Source organism: Cryptomeria japonica, chromosome 9, assembly GCF_030272615.1.
Source record: "Cryptomeria japonica chromosome 9, Sugi_1.0, whole genome shotgun sequence".
NCBI classification, from domain to species: domain Eukaryota; kingdom Viridiplantae; phylum Streptophyta; class Pinopsida; order Cupressales; family Cupressaceae; genus Cryptomeria; species Cryptomeria japonica.
The window spans coordinates 259,457,533-259,476,933 of record NC_081413.1 but is presented as its reverse complement, the minus strand read 5'-3'; the positions used below and the strand labels follow the sequence as shown (position 1 = coordinate 259,476,933).

Below are 19,401 nucleotides of genomic sequence, written 5' to 3'. Positions count from 1 at the left end.
TCAACAATTATGAACCCCCGATCAAACCACCTTGGTGGAATGATTCCCATTATTGTGATTTTCATCGAAACAAAGGTCATAGAACAAACGAGTGCATGAGATTGAAACACATAATCCAAGACATGATTGATCGAGGGGACTTAACAGTGGATGGTCTCAAAACAAATAATGATCACGAAGCCTTCAAAGATCCTTTACCAAATTATAAAGATGGAGCATCGACTTCAAACGATACCCGCGGAGCTCGTATCAATCACATCTACAACAACACAATCAATCACATATCAGCTGAAGACCATCAAGTCAATGTTATAACCATTCGAGATAAACGTGATCATGAATCTGTCAATGTAACAACCCGGACCCAGAAATATGTCTTAAAGGGACATACTGCACCTCCAACCACCACACCCAAAATCCAATACGACTTAGTTACTCAACTGCGAAAAACTCCGGCTCAGATATCTATCCTGGAATTGTTAAAACTATCTCCAAGACACAAAGACATATTAGAGCAAGCGCTCTTAGAAACAAATGTACCTCAAAATCTGGATATAGACAAATTCCAAGCTATGGTGGCCCACATGACAGAGTCTCATAACCTCACTTTCTCAGAGCATGACAATACTTCATTGAGTCATCCGCATAATACTCCTTTACATATTGAAGTCATTGTTTGCAAACACCGTGTCAAAAGAGTCTTAATAGATGGAGGAGCCGGACTTAATATATGTACTTTAAAGCTTCTCCGTGCACTAGGTTTCTCAGAAGAATCTATTGATCCTTGTAAAAAGATTACCATAAAGGCATATGATGATGAGGAACGGTCCTCTAAAGGAACAGTGATATTACCTATTCAGGTAGGCCCCGTGCAAAAGGATACTATATGTCAAGTTTTAGATATTGATCTCACTTATAATATCTTACTAGGCCGACCCTGGATACATGAAATGCAAGCAGTACCTTCTACATACCACCAGTGTGTCAAATTTCCTTATGATGGACAGGAAATCTCCATATCAGCTGATCACAATCCATTTCAACATTGCAATACCATGGGGGCAGCCCAAGACAGTTTGGTTCCTTATAACAGAGAAAAGCAACAGTCTTCGACACCTGATCCACCAATAGCAAAATCCAACTCCTTATGGGGAGATTTCAAACAGAAAATGCAAATCAAAGCCCAAGGCATGGGCGAATACTCTATGGAGCCTTTGTGTTTAACCAAATTGCCAACATCACCTAGATCACATGGTTTACCTACTCTATCAATACATCAGGCAACTCAGCCCATAACTAAATTTAATGGTACCTTCATACAATTGGGGACTCTAGCACATGAATCAGAAGATAAAGATGTTCTTAACTGGCTATACAAAGATGAAGAAGAAGCTAATAGAGCGGCCGCTCTAGACATTGTTCTACCAACACACTTGTATGGAAAAGGCTACCTGATCATGAAACAAATGGGATATGGCGGTAAAGGACCTATTGGGAAACGCCAAGAAGGAGTCACTGAACCTATAGATCTTCCTTCACAACCTAGTAGAAATAAGGCAGGATTAGGTTTTAAATTCACTTTCCTATTAAAAAGGCCGCCACATACAAATACAAAACCTCAATGGAAAGCAAAGAAGAAATACAAGGAAGAATCATGGCAGGAAGCTCTCTTTGAATCAGCAGAAACAATCTGTAAGGCAAGAGAACGTCAAGATCAGAAGATACATCAGGGAAAGCTTCTGAATCATAAGAAGGCCATATCTGCAGCAGTGGTTCATATTCACACACCAGTGGCTCAAGAACCAATCCTATCATCACAAGCACCCATCATTCCTCCCCGAGGAAGCACAATATATGAACAAATCCAGAATGTAGAAGATGGATCAGATACAGAATCCACACAAAATGTCAAAATAGTATCTATCATCAAGGATTTATTTTCGCCATACAACATACCTGTCTACAACACAGATAGAATTTGGGATGATGCCTATGAGACTGATTCAAATGAATATGAATGGGGTACCTGTTCAGATACTACTACAAATATCCCAGATGATACTGATTTCATATCCATTTCTCAAGAAGAACATAACGCAGAAGATAGACCTCTTGAATTTGGACCACAACATATCTATGACGTTCAGGAAAGCGAACAGCAATATTACGAACAAGTCTATGTAGAAGATGATACCATCGAAGACCTCGATGAAACCCTAAATTTCTTTAAAAATAAGACCCATCACGATGATAACTCTATTCTAACACTTACAGTAGCTGAACTTGACCCACCCCATGATTCCTTACCACTTGTCTTCCCTGATCTCATCGACTGGACTGAATCTGAGACTCATGGTATCCCAATTTTTCCAGATGATAAATCTATTATCCACTACCTATGCACCGTAATTCCCGGAACAGGCTCTACCAGTGAACCGCATACCGACGTCTGTTCTTCAGGGAGTGCCAAGTCTCTCAGTCGCAAAAATGAATCAAATAATGAAACTAATGCTGAAAACCAGTCAATGGCAGCAATGGATCCCAAAAAAGTAAAAATAAAGGACGCATCTGAGGGTGAAAACCTTTTTAAGGCACCTAATGATGGGAGACTTGACACTCTTCCTGAACATTTTCATGAACGATCACCCATATTGATTGAGCCCACTCAATCAATCAACATTGGTACCCCTGAAGCCGTCAGAAACATTCACCTTGCAGAATCTCTGACCGAAGAGGAAAGATTGGCATTCATCATCTTCTTTAAAGGACAGCAAATTAACTTTGCCTGGTCATATGCTGATATGCCTGGGGTGGATCCACACTTAATCATGCATCACTTGTCCATCTCTGCAGGGGTCAAGCCAGTCAAGCAGAAACTACGAAAGATGAATCCACAGATAGCACTCATGGTTAAAACAGAATTAAAGAAATTATTAGATGTCGGATTCATTCGACCTATTGACTATGCAGAATGGATTTCTAACATTGTTCCAGTCTCAAAACCAGATGGTAGTATCAGAATATGCACCGACTTCAGAGATGTCAATAAAGCTTACCCAAAGGATGACTTTCCTCTACCAAGTATTGATATAATTGTAGATCTCACAGCAGGCCATGCAATGCTCTCATTAATGGACGGTTTCTCAGGCTATAATCAAATCAAAATAGCTCCTGAAGATCAAGACAAAACAGCATTCACCTGTCCTTGGGGAACATACTGTTGGAATGTAATGCCTTTTGGCTTAAAGAATGTCGGAGCCACTTACCAAAGAGCAATGACAACCATATTCCATGATATGATGCACACATTTATGGAAGACTATGTGGATGATTTGCTAGCTAAATCCTTCACCAGAACTGAACATCTTGGCATCCTAACAAAGATCTTTGATCGATTGCAGAAATTCAAAGTCCGACTCAACCCTAAGAAGTGTGTCTTCGGGGTTACATCAGGCAAGTTACTAGGTTACATCGTCTCAGCCAAAGGTATTGAAGTGGATCCAGCAAAGGTACAAGCCATCATGGATATGCCACCACCAAAGAATATCAGTCAACTTCGATCTCTCCAAGGACGACTTCAATCAATCCGATGATTCATCGCTCAATTAGCAGATAAAAGTCTGCCATTTAACCACTTGTTACACAAAAATGTGCCATTCAAATGGGAGACTAAATGTGCAGAATCTTTTCACCAAATTAAACAGTACCTTATGAATCCACCGGTTCTAGTACCACCAATTGCAGGAAAGCCTCTTATATTGTATATATCAACGACAGATGTTTCACTGGGGGCATTATTGGCACAAGAAGATCAACAAGGCAAAGAACACGCCATATATTATATCAGTAGAACATTGAATGGATATGAGCTCAATTATACATTCATTGAAAAGGCTTGCCTAACAGTTGTTTTTGCATCTCAAAAGTTCCGACATTATATGCTAGCACACACTATCAAGCTAGTAGCCAAAATTGATCCTCTCAAGTATTTACTCAGCAAGGCAGCTCTCACAGGCCGATTGGCTAAATGGGTTATGATTCTCAGTGAATTTGACATCCACTACACAGAAAGACGAGCCATCAAAGGACAAGCAATTGCAGATCAGTTGGCTGAAGCGCCGCTACCCGGAAAACAAACCATGGACATTGAATTTCCAGACAGGGACGTTTTTGCTCTTTCCTCCAAACAATGGATCCTATACTTTGATGGGTCCTATACCCAACATGGTTCAGGGGCCGGCATTCTATTCATCACCCCTGAAGGACACACTATGCCAAGATCATACAGGCTTATGTTTCCATGTACAAATAATATGGCTGAATATGAAGCATTGGTCATAGGCATCAAAATGGCCGTCGAATGGAAGATCACAGAATTAAAAGTCTATGGAGACTCACAATTGGTCATCAATCAAATCAACAACAATTATCAGACAAAGGATGATAAGCTACTACCCTACAAACGGATGGTGGATGATTTCAAACAGTATTTTGTGCACATCACTTTTGAGCAAATACCAAGGTTAAATAACAAAGCAGCCGATGCAATGGCTACGATCGCTTCATTACTACAAAATCCAGAACAACAGAGTCGTTATGAGTTCCTGGTAGAGCAACTGTTCTCTCCCGCCTATGACCATTCTGAATCTCATGTTATATATGCCTTAACCGGTTCAGATTCTCCGTTATATGGACCAATATATGACTACCTCAAGCATAATATATTACCCATTGACCAATCCCGCAACCAAAAACGTAACTTTATCCGACAAGCTGCCCGTTACACCCTTACCGCTGATACCTTATATCGTCGAGGTCTAGATGGTACTCTTCTTCGTTGTCTTGATCGTAATAATTCTGATTCGGCTTTACACGAGCTTCACGAAGGTATTTGTGGTACACATTCGAGTGGCACTACTCTTGCTAAAAAGCTTCTACGAATGGGATACTACTGGCCTACCATGGAAAAAGACTCATATCATTTCGCCAAGAAATGTCCTAAATGCCAAATCCATGGCAATCTGATACATGCACCAGCACAGGAACTGCAACCATTTACCACATCTTGGCCCTTTTGTCAGTGGGGATTGGATCTGGTAGGCAAAATACATCCTTCATCTTCAAATGGACACAAGTTCATTATAACTGCCACAGAATACTTTACCAAATGGATTGAAGCAGTTCCCATGACCACAGTAACTGGGAAACAAATTGCTTCTTTTATCTTAAATTATCTAATCTGCAGATATGGTATTCCAAGTTCAATTGTCACAGATAATGGACGACCTTTCAAAAACCAAGATGTGCAGGAACTATGTGAAAAATTCAAAATCCAGCATCGATTTTCTACACCATACTATCCACAAGGAAATGGTCAGGCAGAAGCATCTAACAAAACGATCCTAAAAATCCTTAAGAAAACAGTGAATGATGCAGGCAAAGATTGGCATATACAACTCAATCCAGCTCTTTGGGCCTACAGGACTAGCATCCGCACACCTACAGGGGCAACACCATATTCCTTGGTATATGGATCAGAAGCTATTTTACCCTTGGAGGTAGAAATTCCATCTCTTAGAGTCTCTTTGAAAGGCTTGATTCCAGATGAAGAGTATCGGGTAAATCGACTGCAAGAATTGGAACTATTAGATGAAAGACGCCAACATGCTTATACTCATCTCAAAGCATATCAACAACGCATGTGCCGGAGCTACAATCATAAGGTTATTCCTCGTAACTTCAAAGTTGGTGATCTAGTCTTAAAAGAAAATCCAAGAAACCAGCAAGATAGAGAAAAGAAAGGGAAATTTGAACCTAACTGGTTGGGTCCCTATGTCATCATTTCAGTCTATGGATCAGGTGCTTATCAGCTAACAAATTCTGAAGGAGATGTGCTTGATGATCCAACTAATAGCATTCATCTAAAAAAGTACTATACTTAAAGTAGCCTAGTGCACGGAAAACGACAAAAACAAACAAAAAGATACAAAACTCCAGAAAAAGTCAAGATACAAAGTACAATAAACACAAATGGTGAAAACCTGGTAAACAGGCGCCTTTGTGAAAGGCCGGCTCCTTTCTCTATATCCATGCCATTTTATCCATCAAAACACTCTCGGCCATCGCCCGACACTTAGCATATATCTCTCCAGGACATACTTAGCGTAGTCACTATCTTGGGTTATTCATCTACCACATTTTACCATGGCTTGTAAATCACTGTACATACTCATATCCAGCAGAAACGCTCATCTAGGGACATTAGACTATTCAAAAAACTTGCAAACATTCAAGGCATACCAACTATTGCCACACTCAGACATATGACATCCAACAAACACAACTACACTACATCAAAACAACCTAACACGAACAATACACCAGAAACTTAAGGATGGATGATTTTCTGAAGTACTCAATGTTGCATTATCGTATTAAGGTCTTGATTATTTTGCATTTTGAACTTTTTAATAAATTGGAATCTTTCCCGTATCTCATCAAAAGCTTCACAGCCAGAGATCATGGAAAACTTCCAACATTTTATTAGTCTTCTGTTTGGGAGGCGATCACTTGTATTGTATGAATATTTGCCTCGAGACGTGATTCATATCACTGAAGGCTTGATCCCATTTCACGCATTATAAATGATCTACTCTTGTATGTTTACGCAATACGCACTCAGGTCGTCCTGGTTCAATTATACCTTGACGCTTGTGCTATCTTGCAAAATTAAAAATCATGTAAATTTTACTCAGGTCATTCTGGTTCAATTATACCATTGTGCTTGTATAATTTTCAACATATCCTAAACAAATCAGTGCTCAAATGATGATATTTACAAAGAAAGCAAACAAATGGTTATATCGGATGGCAAATACAGAATGAGAGATGATCCAAACACAATTAGTTGCATATCATTTTACATTAAGTTGCATATCATTTTACAATTAGTTGCATCTCATTATTATCCCATCTATCATTATTACATCATTACACATCATCTTACATAAAGCAGCATGTTAACATCATACATCTCATTTTTAAGATACGTCTCATAACATATAAAAACACACATTCTACATTACATCATATATAAGCATTACATCATCATGTAAAAAGGAAGACGCACACATACAACATCCATCCATAAACACATCACATCGGTCAAAAATGGTGCTCTATATATATATCTCTCAACATGATCAAAAACTACAAAATGTGTCACAACTGTGTCCAGTACAAAGAATACACTGCTCAAAATACAATAGAGACCATGTCTCTCAAGTATGACTATCCCCTGATGGAGATGGTCTAGCCCCTGAGGCACCTGCTCCCGGATCGGCAGGAGGGTCCTGTCCCGCTGGCCCTGTCACTCCACGGCTCTCCGATCGTGTCCCGACAGTTCGAGATCGACTCGATCTCGACTGCGCAAAACTCTCTACACGCCGCTCTCGGGGAACCGCCTCCTCATAGTGCTGCCTGTAATATGCAGCCTCCTGCACACTCCGTGTCAGCTCTCTCAGGGTGTCTCTCAAGGGACCACCCGCCGCAGCTCTCTGAACGGTCGCCAAGGCCTCCTCTGCTCGCCCCCGCCGCTCCATCTCGGTATCTCTCTCAGTGATCAACTGAGAGATCTGTCTCTGATACGTCAAAATCTGTGCCTGCAGCTGCTGCACAGTGATCTGAAGCGTCCGGATATGGGCGTCCTCTATGTGTCCCGGCACTCGAACCCGTAACGGTACCTGTGCTGGCGCCACTCCCCCCACTCGGCCTGTCCTGGGTACGGGAGGTGGGAGAATATCTATCCTCCTCCTCTGTACTGGCCTCCCCACCTCCTCCTCTCCTCCTACTGCCGCTAGTACCTCTGTGACTCTGCCCTCTCTCCCGGCTCCAATAGCCAATCCTCCCCTCCCTCTCTCAATCCGACCCTGTCGCACCGCCCTCTGCACACCTCTCCCTCTCCTCCTCCCTCCATCACCCCCATCATCCCCATCATCCCCCTCATCTCCCCCGTCTCCCTCCTCTCCATCTGAATCAAAAACTGGTCTCATCTCCTCTGGATCTGAGATCCTCGCCACAGCCCGAGCAGCAAATAAACGAGCGAACTCGTCAGTCATACCAGCATCCTGTATCTCTGGGGCATAGTCCCAGATCTGCCCAGCCAAACCAGTAAACTCCTCAATCACAACGGCACTGTCAATAGTCGGCCCCCAATCGGCCACATCCTGCTGCCGCCGTGCATATAAGCACGTCCCCTGTGGAACACCCTGCTGCCTCCCGAACTGCCTCAAAACTCGGGTAACCAAAAACCGCTCAATAACGAACGGGGTCCTCCCAATCAAATGCCTCGTCATAAACACAAAAGGCATCTCTATACCATCCTCGGCCCATACCTCGCAGCCTGTGTACGGTCTCCAGATGACCGTATCTATGTCATCAAAAACTCTCCTCCAGTGCTCTAGTTTGCCCAGCTTACGCTGGACAACTAGGCCTCTATAACCATATGCATAAGCTGCCCCCACGGGCCTATCCCTGTCTGCCAGTGGCCTCGCTGCTGGAATGTGCTCCCAGCACCATACCTGTAAGAGTGTCACCCCTGCTGACAAACTCCCATATCCGAGGTATACTACCTCGTGCAGGCTCCTGTAAAGGTGGGCCAGCATCGCTGACCCCCATGCAAATCTCCGGCCCTGTGTGACCATCTGCTCCAGAACCAGCCCCCATCCCACTGAAAATCCCTTTGACCTGCGATCAGGACAAAGGAATCCTCCAATAAATCCTGCCAATACAGATGGCAGCGGTGCGTAATCAAGATCCAGGAACTCCTGCCACGGGATCTCATACCCGCAGACACTCTCATCATGAAAAATCCGGCGCAGTGCCTCTGTGCCGCCCTCCTCTGTCTGCTCATAGGGCAATATAGCCCCTACCACAGGAATATGCAAGATACGATAGCAGTCCTCTGGTGTCACGGTCATCTCCCCCGTAGCAAAATGGAAGGTGTTCGTGTCACTATGCCACCTCTCTGCCAGTGCTGTCAAGAGTCCCCGGTTCACAGTGAACCGAGGCATATCCAAAAGTGAGGTCAATCCACACCTCTCAATAATATCTAAGTCTGCCTGTGACAGACGTGGTATAAGTGTCCATGGTCTCGGAAATCTCTCCCTCGACTGCACGATCCCCAATCGCTCCTGTCAACAAACAAAACATATCCAATATCAGATTCCACATCAATAAAAAGATATCAAAATCAAACTTACATCAACAACATGAAACAAATTTGCTCATCTACATCAAGTTCAAAAACCTATCATTTCATATCAACTTGTAAAACAACTCAAGTTCTCAAACACCATATCAAAACTTGTAAAACAACTCAAGTACCACAATCACAAACTTGTAAAACAACTCAAGTTTCCCACCCATATCAAAACTTGTAAAACAACTCAAGTTTCCAACCCATACCGGCTTGTAAAACAACTCAGGCTTTCATCTGCATTTTGAACTTAAAACAGATAACACAAAATAAATCATGTTCTGATCCCCACAAAAAGCTTGATATCTATACATAACTTGGAAACATTCACATCAAAACAAGTTATACAAATGCTCATATTGGATACATGCATCAAAAACACGACAGACACGCAAAAACACCACATTTTAGATCGACCACAACACAAATTTTTCCTGGATGCGCTAAAACAGACATGAAATGCGCTAAAAAAGACCCACGCGCTAGGCTGTTTGACCTACGCGCTAACCTATTAATCTTATGCGCTAGATTCCATCTACGCGCTAAGCTGTTTGTCCTAAGCGCTCACCTATCTCTCTTATGCGTTAGATTCAATCCATGCGCTATCCTTTTCTACTGGTGCGCTATCCAATTTATCCTATGCGCTAGAACCTGTTCACGCGCTAATTTTTTCCTCCAATGCGCTACCTAAATCACCCTTTGCGCTAGACCATTTCTACGCGCTAACCTGTTTTCTCTAAGCGCTCTCCTTTTCATCCTATGCGCTAGACTAGTTCTACGCGCTAAATCCCTCTGCCTAAGCGCTACCTTTACAGCCCTATGCGCTAGGTTATGCCTACGCGCTAAACCTCCTGTTTGATGCGAACTTCTATGCTTCCTATGCGCTAGGTTATACCTACGCGCTATCCTGTTCTTCTAACGCGCTACTATACACATTACCTGCGCTATTCTACATAGACGCGCTAACCTAAACAAGCTATGCGCTATCACAATCATTTCGGACGCAACAATTAAAATGGATTCTATGCGCTACTTCACATTGCGTATGCGCTAATATACGACTTAGACGCGCTAAAACGATGAGTCCGAACTTTAAAATTCGAAAAACAGCTAAAAACGACAAAATAAAAAATCAAAAGGGGGTCAAAAACGTTGACTTACTGGTGGTCCATACGCTGCAGGTCTCCGATATCTTCGAACGCGCTCGAAACGGTGTCTGTGATACGGAATAGGCATTTTCTCTCCAGAGCAAATTTTCTTTTCTTCCAAGTCAACAAGCACAAATGAATTCAAATCAAGCCCTTTTCCCCTTTTATAGGAGGAAAATACAATTAGGGTTAATTAACTGGGCCTGTAATACGGTCGCGGTCTCCCCTATACCAAAACACTTGTAATTTATCGGGAGATGAATCAATTTACACACTAACTACACGCATGAAATCCTACACATCATACGAACGACATCAATTTAAATCAGAAATTTTCCAACCAAAAAAATATTGATTCATCTCCCGAGGGGGCATCACATCAAACATCGAATCTGGGGCATCGCATCAAAACTGAGACACGACTGGCAAATCAAAAGAGCGACACAAAAATTGCATTTGATCATAAAAACACAAAAACACATCATTTTCTTTGAATTAACATGTGCACACACGTCACTTCAAAGAGGGGCAAAATGTAGACGCATAAAAATGACCATATTCCTAAATGAATATTTTATGTTCATTTTTCTATTTGATTAAACCCAATTTAATTAAATTATCCACATTCTTCTATTTAATTAAGTAAATCACTTGATTAAATTCACTATACCATTTAATGAATAAATCATTTTATTCAATTAAATCCCCCTAGCCACTTTTAATTAAATTCAAATTTAATTAAATAATTATCCTAAATTGAATAAATCAAATTTATTTAATTGCAACCAAATTGAATGAAAATCAAATAATTCAATTAAATCCTATTATCCCCTCATCCACTTGCAAAATCCCAAACCCCTTCCTAACCCCTTCTAGAATCTTCTAATCGATTCTAATTAACCTAACCCTTCTCTAAACTTTGTCACATCCCTAAGCAAAGGGAGGTCACTTCTCAAATGGCCCAAAGTCTTGGATAACCATTGAAGGTTTTCAAACCTTCAACCACTAAAACCCTAAAGTCTTTGAAAACCATTGAAGGCTTCCAACCTTCAACCACTTAATCCACAAAGTCTCCAATAACCATTAATGGTTGTTTCAAACCTTCCCACATGGTTAAAACATTTGTTTTGACTCAACCTCTATCCAACCCAAGGGTCTCATCAGGTTATTAATGCTTTGACCATGATTATCTCTTAATCATTTGCACAAAGGTTTATCTTTGGATTAGATCCTAATTCAGTGGGTAAACCTAACTTAGACTTGACCCTTAGCCTTTAGATAACCATGAGGTCTCATCAGGCCTTTAATGCCTCCAACCTCTTCTTTCAACCCAATCCTATGTTGACACTTGTCACCATTTCATTGGTGCAAATTGTGCACATGGATCCCCAACTTTCAAACCTGGCCCTTGATTAAACCTTTCAATCCTGACCATCCATTGCCCTGTTTGTGCTATAAATAGAGCTCTCATTCCTCCATTCTTAACAATCATCTTTCAAATTTGAAGCATCACACTTATGCTCAAATTGTTTCAAGCTTTCATTTTATATATGCTCTTCATTTAGCCTCTTTTAGATCAGAATTAATCATGAATATGCATGCTAAAGTAGTTTATTTATCATTTTAACTCAATCATAGATTAAATATAGTGTGCTAAGATAATCTCCATACTAACCTCGTCATCTTATCATTTAGTTTGTTGCATTTCAAGCATCTCATCTAGCTTATAACACATCTCATACTAAGATCAGTTAAAATCTCTCTCGTTCTCATATTTGCCATCCCTAAGCCATTTTGCTCAGTAATCTGAGAGCAAAACATTGGTTTGAGGGACATTGTGAGATAGAGAACCATGGGACCCTCCTTGGGAAGCTGAGTAACACCACGTTACTCCATAGCTTGCATCAAGAAGTCCTGTGTGTGTGTGTGGATTGGTATATTTATCGTAATTTTTCACATATTTAGTTTTATTAATCCATTTTTCCCACATACAATAACCAATATTTTTGTTTAAAAGGTTGCAAAAATCTTGTTGTAGAGCTCAAGAATCTACTAGCTCTAAAACCCCAATATTTTTATATAATTTTTATTTATTATAAAAAAAATGAAGAAATAGTTGTAGGGAGATTGATTTTAGTTTGTTTCATTCTTATAACATATGTTATTTGGTAGGGTTTCATAAAGTTATTTTGCAGATTCTACCCATTGTTCCTCATTAGCATGGTTGATAGCAATACACAATTTGTGCATAATCTTAAGATAAGTGACTTGCCATGGGTTTAGTGAGTTTTTTGGGAGGATTTTGTATGCGGTTAATTCATTTTTTGTTATTTTTTATTTCATTCTACAAATTTACATCATTATCTATTAATTGAAGCCATTGGGTATGTGGTTTTGTCGAAGGTTGTTTTCATATTGATATTATTGTAATACCTAGTTTTGCATCCCTATTTGTTTCTATATGAAAGAGATGTATTGGTTGATGGAATGGATTTAACATTTATTTGATGATTTTAAGTTTTTGTTTATTTTTCTTTTTATTGAGATTATTTTTGTAATAATTGTTTAGATAGAATTATTAAGTTAGAATTGAATGAATATCAACTAATACCAATGTTATAAATGCAATGGTTGCTAAAGCTATTTTATCATTAAGTGATTAGTAGAGATGAAACCATCTTCATATGTTAAAATCATAACATTCTTCTTCACAAACCATATACATTGTAGAGCATATTTATTAATAGTTTTGTGTCATTATACAACCCCTTGCACTTTAAACACCAAAAGTCACAAGGCAATGATTGGTGTGACACAAAGTGAATGCAACAATTACGTACTAATACACTTTTGATATTATTTCTTTCTTCTTTGAAACCATGTATCTATATTACTTCAACAAAAACAAGGATGCTATATTTAGGAGATCATTTGTCCACATACAACTAAAGATAACATCTCTATTTTTGTATCAATTTGTAATAAATCAACATTCTTTTAGAATAAATTCCAAGAATGATTGTATCTAGCATGTTTATCCTTAAAGTGTCTCATTTTTGTTATTGTAAAGAAAAATTCTCTCTCTAATATTTTGATTTAAGTCTTTTGTATGTAAAAAAATATAGTTTGACATTTATTTTTTGTGGTTCTTAGCATCCAAATTTCTTCTCCTTGTATTATTTTTCATTGCAAGGCACAAAAAACAGTTTCCTAATATCTACTTTTAATGCACACTTAAATGGTTTTATCTACTTTTCACCATAGAAAAGTGCACAACATTGTTTCTTCTTGATATAATTTAACCTAGTTAATTCCTATGAGCCATAGATTCTTTAGTTTTATCTCGATTGATGAGCTCTAATCCAAAGAAGTCATAAAGTCAATATTTTTTGCTTAAAGCATTTTTACTTTCTAGTTTTCCATATTTTGACACCTATGCAACTGTTAATCTTTAAGTTTGGGAGCCCTAATCATTTTTCAGTTGATAGCAAATATGAAGCTTGTGTCCATACTTGTTCAAAACATTAATTGCATTAAACAAGAAGGATTCTATTAGTCCATCTTCAATCTTGCCAAATAGGCACCTAAAAACTCTATTTGTAGTTTGGAAAAAAAATACTTTGGAGGAGTAACCCTTCAAGAACTAGGTAAATTATCTTATCATATCATATATATATTTGGATATGATAGGCTATCCTTAAATGTTAAAGTATTTTTCCTTTTTATCTCAAAAACTTTGAAAAAGAGATAAAAAAACATACTCTGAACAAGTGTTTTTATTCTAGTTTGGTGTGCTTGCCTAGTTGTCCTTTAAATGTGGAAATTTTTCAAATCTAAAGAAAACCACTTAATCATTGCACTTTAACCTTCTTGCTCTATCAAACACATTATGATGGTTAAAAGACCTTTAATACTTATTTTGTATGTCTATCATTAGAATGTCCATCTTTAGTTTCTATAGGGCATTGTCAATGTTAGTGCAAAGTATCCATTTTGCACGGTGAGTATTGCTTCTTGTAATGTAATGTTAGTAACACCAAGACTTTTCTTTGTCTTTTTTCAAGATACCCCCCTTCCATCATCCCTCTTGTGTTTCCTTATTTACCCTATAAGACCAATTGTAATGCTAATTTTAATTTATTGAACCTTGTCTTGGAAGGGAAGAGGTATGTTGAATCAAATATACATGGACTATTCATAAAATTTATCATCAAATAACGATTTCCTACTTGAAAAAAATCTTTAACAAATAATTGTTGTTTTTTTTCTTTCTCATTTTTCAAATGTGGTCTTAAACTTATCTCTATTGGTTAGTTGGATGAACATAAATGCCATGCCAAAATGGATGCCTAGATAGTTAATAAATCAAATAAATAGGCTTTATGCTATTCACCAACAATTCAACCAAATCTTGTACCATGTCGTGGTAAATAATTAATAGTTTTTTCTTCTCTTCCCAAGTTACCATTCACAAGCCTTCAATATAGATATCTACACACCACATCGTTCCTGTGATTATTTGGGGAGTTTTGAGGTTAGAGGAAATACAATATGATTGTTTTAAATCTTGTGAATGAATAAACATGACTTAATATTTCATATATTTCATTACAAAATGTCATTGAATAGAATTTTGGAGTTCCTAACTTTATAGACATCTAATTATTTTGTTGTTACATACATTTATTTTTCAAATATAATTAAATACTTTGATTTAAAAAAAGTTGAAAAAAATTAAAAATAACAATAGGGGAAGAGCACCAATAGATAACATAGTTCCAATAACCGTCACCTTATTGTCATGTTGACCCCCCAATAGCCGTCATAGTGAAAACACCATTAATAACTTTGTTTTGTACCAATAGCCGATCATTTTTTGTAATTAATTGGCCCATTTGTGCACAACTATTGGAACATTTGTCCCATTTGTGTACCACTATTGGAACATTTGTGCACCACTATTGGAACATTTGTCAACAAGTACTCGCGATTTTGAGTTGACGGTTACTGGAACATCTTTAGTTAGGTATCAGGCGACACTTTGAAATGTGTACTTTTTGACCTTTGTGTGCATAATTGATTCCACAATGTGCATCGTTACTACCCAGAAGCCAGATCAATAGCTATAAACAGTTAATGTGGGTGCGCAAAGTTAGCTATGACGACTACTGGTGCTCTTCCCCTAGCAATAAGTATAATAATAATTGAATATCAAAAGAAGATATAATGATGCATATTTTGCACCACCTAAAATTGAAGTGGTCCCTAGGTAGCAGTTATTTTCTTAAAAACACATGGAAAGTGCTGGATAGCCAAGGACACGTGGCGGTTGAGTCACACTATGCCAGTAGACCGGCATTATAAAATTATGTACACGTCAGCTATGGCGAAAGCGGCTATATATGCCCTGAGACAATTGAGTTGAGTTTAGCTTAAAATGTATTAAAATTTTGGAACAATAGTATTCCTGAAACAGGTATCAAGAAAAATTTAGTCAGAAGCTTCATTCAGAATGGCCATTCACTGGTAATAAACAGAGCATACTCCATTCTTTCTGTTTTTCTCCTGTTTTCCCTAATTTTCACTCTTCCTATTGAAATCTGGTTCTGTGCACAGGTCATCGGTGATACTCCTGTCATTGGCTGCTTCAATGGCGGTGCTATCGAACGGAGATGAAAGAAATGCAATGTTGTTAGATACAGAGGGTCATCCTCTGCAAGCAGGGCTGGATTACTTCATTTTGGCCGCCGCAGGGGGCAAAGGACGAGGATTTGCTCTCACTAATACTTGTCCGCAATATGTTGTGCAGGATAAATCTGGGGAAGGGCTTCCTGTGATATTTCACCCTGTTTGTCCTGGAAATGCTTCGCTGTTTCATCGCAACACCGCCGTGCATGTAGCGATCTCTGCTCCATCAATTTGTGAAAATAATTCCGGAGCGAATGTGTGGTCCATCGCTAGGGTTTCTGGAATTAATCAGACTTTGGTTAAAATAACTTCGGGGGAAGGCCGGTCTTTTATGATTTCCAAAATAGGAGAGAATGAGTACGGGATGTTTTGGTGTCCGGCAGTCATTTGCAAGAGAAGGTTTGGGGTTGGCCCTGCCTGCAAAGCTCTTGCCGTTCATAATGATAAGCAGGGGAATGGCTGGATTGTTGCAGGTAATTTGCAGCCTCTGCGTGTGCAATTCAAGCAAGCGCCTGCAATAGTGAGAGTCTAGTATCAGTAAGGGTTTCGAACCCGGGACGTTTAAGAAATAAAAGTTTTAGCTCTTTGACTAGGTTTAGTATTTCGTCATAGAAAATTTGTTATTATAATATTTTAATGTTAAACTGATAGTAAGGAATGAGACGTGACTTCAAGATTTAATTAGATGTTATAGATTTATGTTAAATCAGTTTTTTGATTTTGAACAATTTGTATGATGGAGCATACTATTACATAATAATAATTTGATTTAGTTTGTAATTTTAATTTTAATAGTTTTTTTTTTTAAATAATAAAGTTAAGTATATTTATAATGTATCTCAGATTTGGATGAGTTTTGACTTTCAATAATTTGCATATGTATTAGTAGATGTATTCACAATGTACATCATGAATGCATATGTACATCACAATGTACTCATAATAATTTAAACTATTCAAATATTCAATAATTTGCATAGGTACAAGTAAAATATAGAAATGGTAAGAAATCAAAGGAGACATTACACAAGCAATCACACTCAAACATGTAGTTGGCACATTGATAGGGGTTCAAAAGCTAAGATAAATTTTAAGTGGTTTGAATATATAAATAAATATATAACAAGTTTAAGGTTTAGTTTTATTAGGTATGGGATTGCCTTGTTTTAATTTTAAAAAGTGCATAAATGATTCTCAAATTTTCACTTATAATTTAAATTCTAATTTTATTTTTTGTACTAGTCTTTATGAGCTCACTTTGTGTAAGTTTGTGTGACTTATTGCTATGTTTTTATATTTAAGGACATTCAATACGCCATTATGCATTAAAATTAAGTGGGCCCATACATATTTGCACACGTTAGCTTTTAATATTTACTTAAAATCATAACTCAATCAAAACTAAGAGAACTTGACCTAGTGATTTGACAACTTCCCAAAATGCGTTCATAAAAACCATAACCCTTGCACGCTCAATAGATACAATAAATCCAATAGATATTTAGGGACAAGTAGTTTATGTTGACTAGAAGCAAGATAATGTTGTTTTAGCAATAATGGAGGATGTTAGTCAAGGTGGGAAATCCAATTAATAGAAGTTTAAAAACTAGGGCTTTAAGTTTGGGATTTGAGATAAGGCCAAAAAATAATGCTTGGGGTGTTCAAGTTTTAAGATTGTTAAACACTTTGAAGTAGAAGCAAAGGTTGACGGGAAGGACGCTACAACGATTAATTTCACCTAACCCTGAGTCAAGAAGTTTTATATGAGGAAGAAAAATTAAAGAAATTTAATATGTAGGTTTTATGTTCTATGGAGAAGGTTAGCAAATCTTCATGCCTAATTCAAAATTTCAGGGATGGAAGATCACTGGGTCCATCAAAGTCTTAGTGCTCAAGGTTTATTTTGTTTTATTCTGAAAAATCAAAGAAGATAGGACCCATATTTTAGGTAAGGCTCCATGGTTTTGGGATTAAAAAAAAAATTCTTGCAAACTTGTGGATTTTGGTTTTCCACCCAATGAATGTTTTTATTCACATGCCAATTTGAAATATTCCTCTATAGTTTTGGATGAATGCTTATTTTTTATTGATGGATCCAAGTGGAATTGAACATATATAAAGGCTTGCTTAAGGAGATTTTGTTAGGGGGTGAAGATATGATTTGGAACCATGTTTTACATTATTAAAATATTTCATTTCATTGCAGACAATGATGTAAGCTTGGTCATATAGCACTAAACCACTCCTTAAACAAACCTAAAACGAATACTAATTGGTGACATAGATCTCATTTCTCCCAACTTTCTATGAAGAGGAAAGTGCATATTTTGAGTTGATATATTTTAAGAAAGAGGTGGCATAGGGCACCAAATATATATTGGTTTAAAAGGTAGTCCATAGTCATCCCCCATTTTCCAATAATTTCTTTTAGATTGTTTGATCTTCAAAGTCATAATAATCTTCTTAGTCAAAAGGGAAGTGATTCTTTGGTAAATTAGAAAAGTCAGTGAACCTATAGGTACCTAAGAGTTGTACATACAACTTGTTTTAAGGCCTTTGCATCCAAAGATGTTTGTTATTTGGAATATGTTCAATGATGGTCATGCAAACTTTCTAATGAAGAAGAATGAGGAGAAGATGTAAATTTTCAAAAATAATTATCAATTGTAATTAAACAATCTTTCTATGTTTCCTCTTATTTTACATATTTTGAAGATAAGAAAAGAATTTTAGCTTCAGTAGAAATAAAAAATAAAGAGAAAAGGGTTTCAAAGTGCCCCAATCATCACATGTTGAGATCATAGAGTAAAAATAGAAAATTTTAGTTCAAATTTTATATCGTTGTGAGTAGATTGGTGATGAATGTTTGAGTTATTGGCCCCATTAATAGATACCTAATAAAAACAATTGTGCAATAGATATTAAGCTTACTTAGGTAATGAATATTGTTTACTTAGGTAAATTAGGAAATAAGAGCACATGTTATATCCTTAATTTGGTGGGAACACATGTCACCTCTACCTCATTCAACTTGTTGATTAATGATACTTAGGTGCCACATTTCCCTCATCAAGATGTGTTCACTTGGTCATTAAAATGAGTTCACATGACACCTTTTCTTATTATAATTAAAGTCTCATTAACCTTACAAATTTTATGTATATTTTTTGTTCCTCCAAGACACTTAAAAGGTGTACTTAGAAACCTATAGTGTAACTGGATAAATCATTTATATATAATATTCTCTTAGGAATCTTCATATTATTTGTAAGTATGTTCATGGAGGAGGTTGAGTTGGTAATGGTGGTT

The 19,401-nt window shown here is 37.7% G+C and overlaps 1 protein-coding gene across 1 annotated transcript; it reads left to right on the top strand.

The window, feature by feature from the left end:
* The first annotated feature begins 15,817 nt into the window (after window positions 1-15,817).
* LOC131034488 (trypsin inhibitor BvTI) lies at window positions 15,818-16,872 on the top strand. The gene is made up of 2 exons (XM_057965996.2): window positions 15,818-15,930; window positions 16,021-16,872. The coding sequence occupies exons 1-2, from the start codon at window positions 15,917-15,919 to the stop codon at window positions 16,622-16,624; spliced, it is 618 nt and encodes a 205-aa protein (XP_057821979.1). The 5' UTR covers window positions 15,818-15,916; the 3' UTR covers window positions 16,625-16,872.
* The last annotated feature ends 2,529 nt before the right edge of the window (window positions 16,873-19,401 follow it).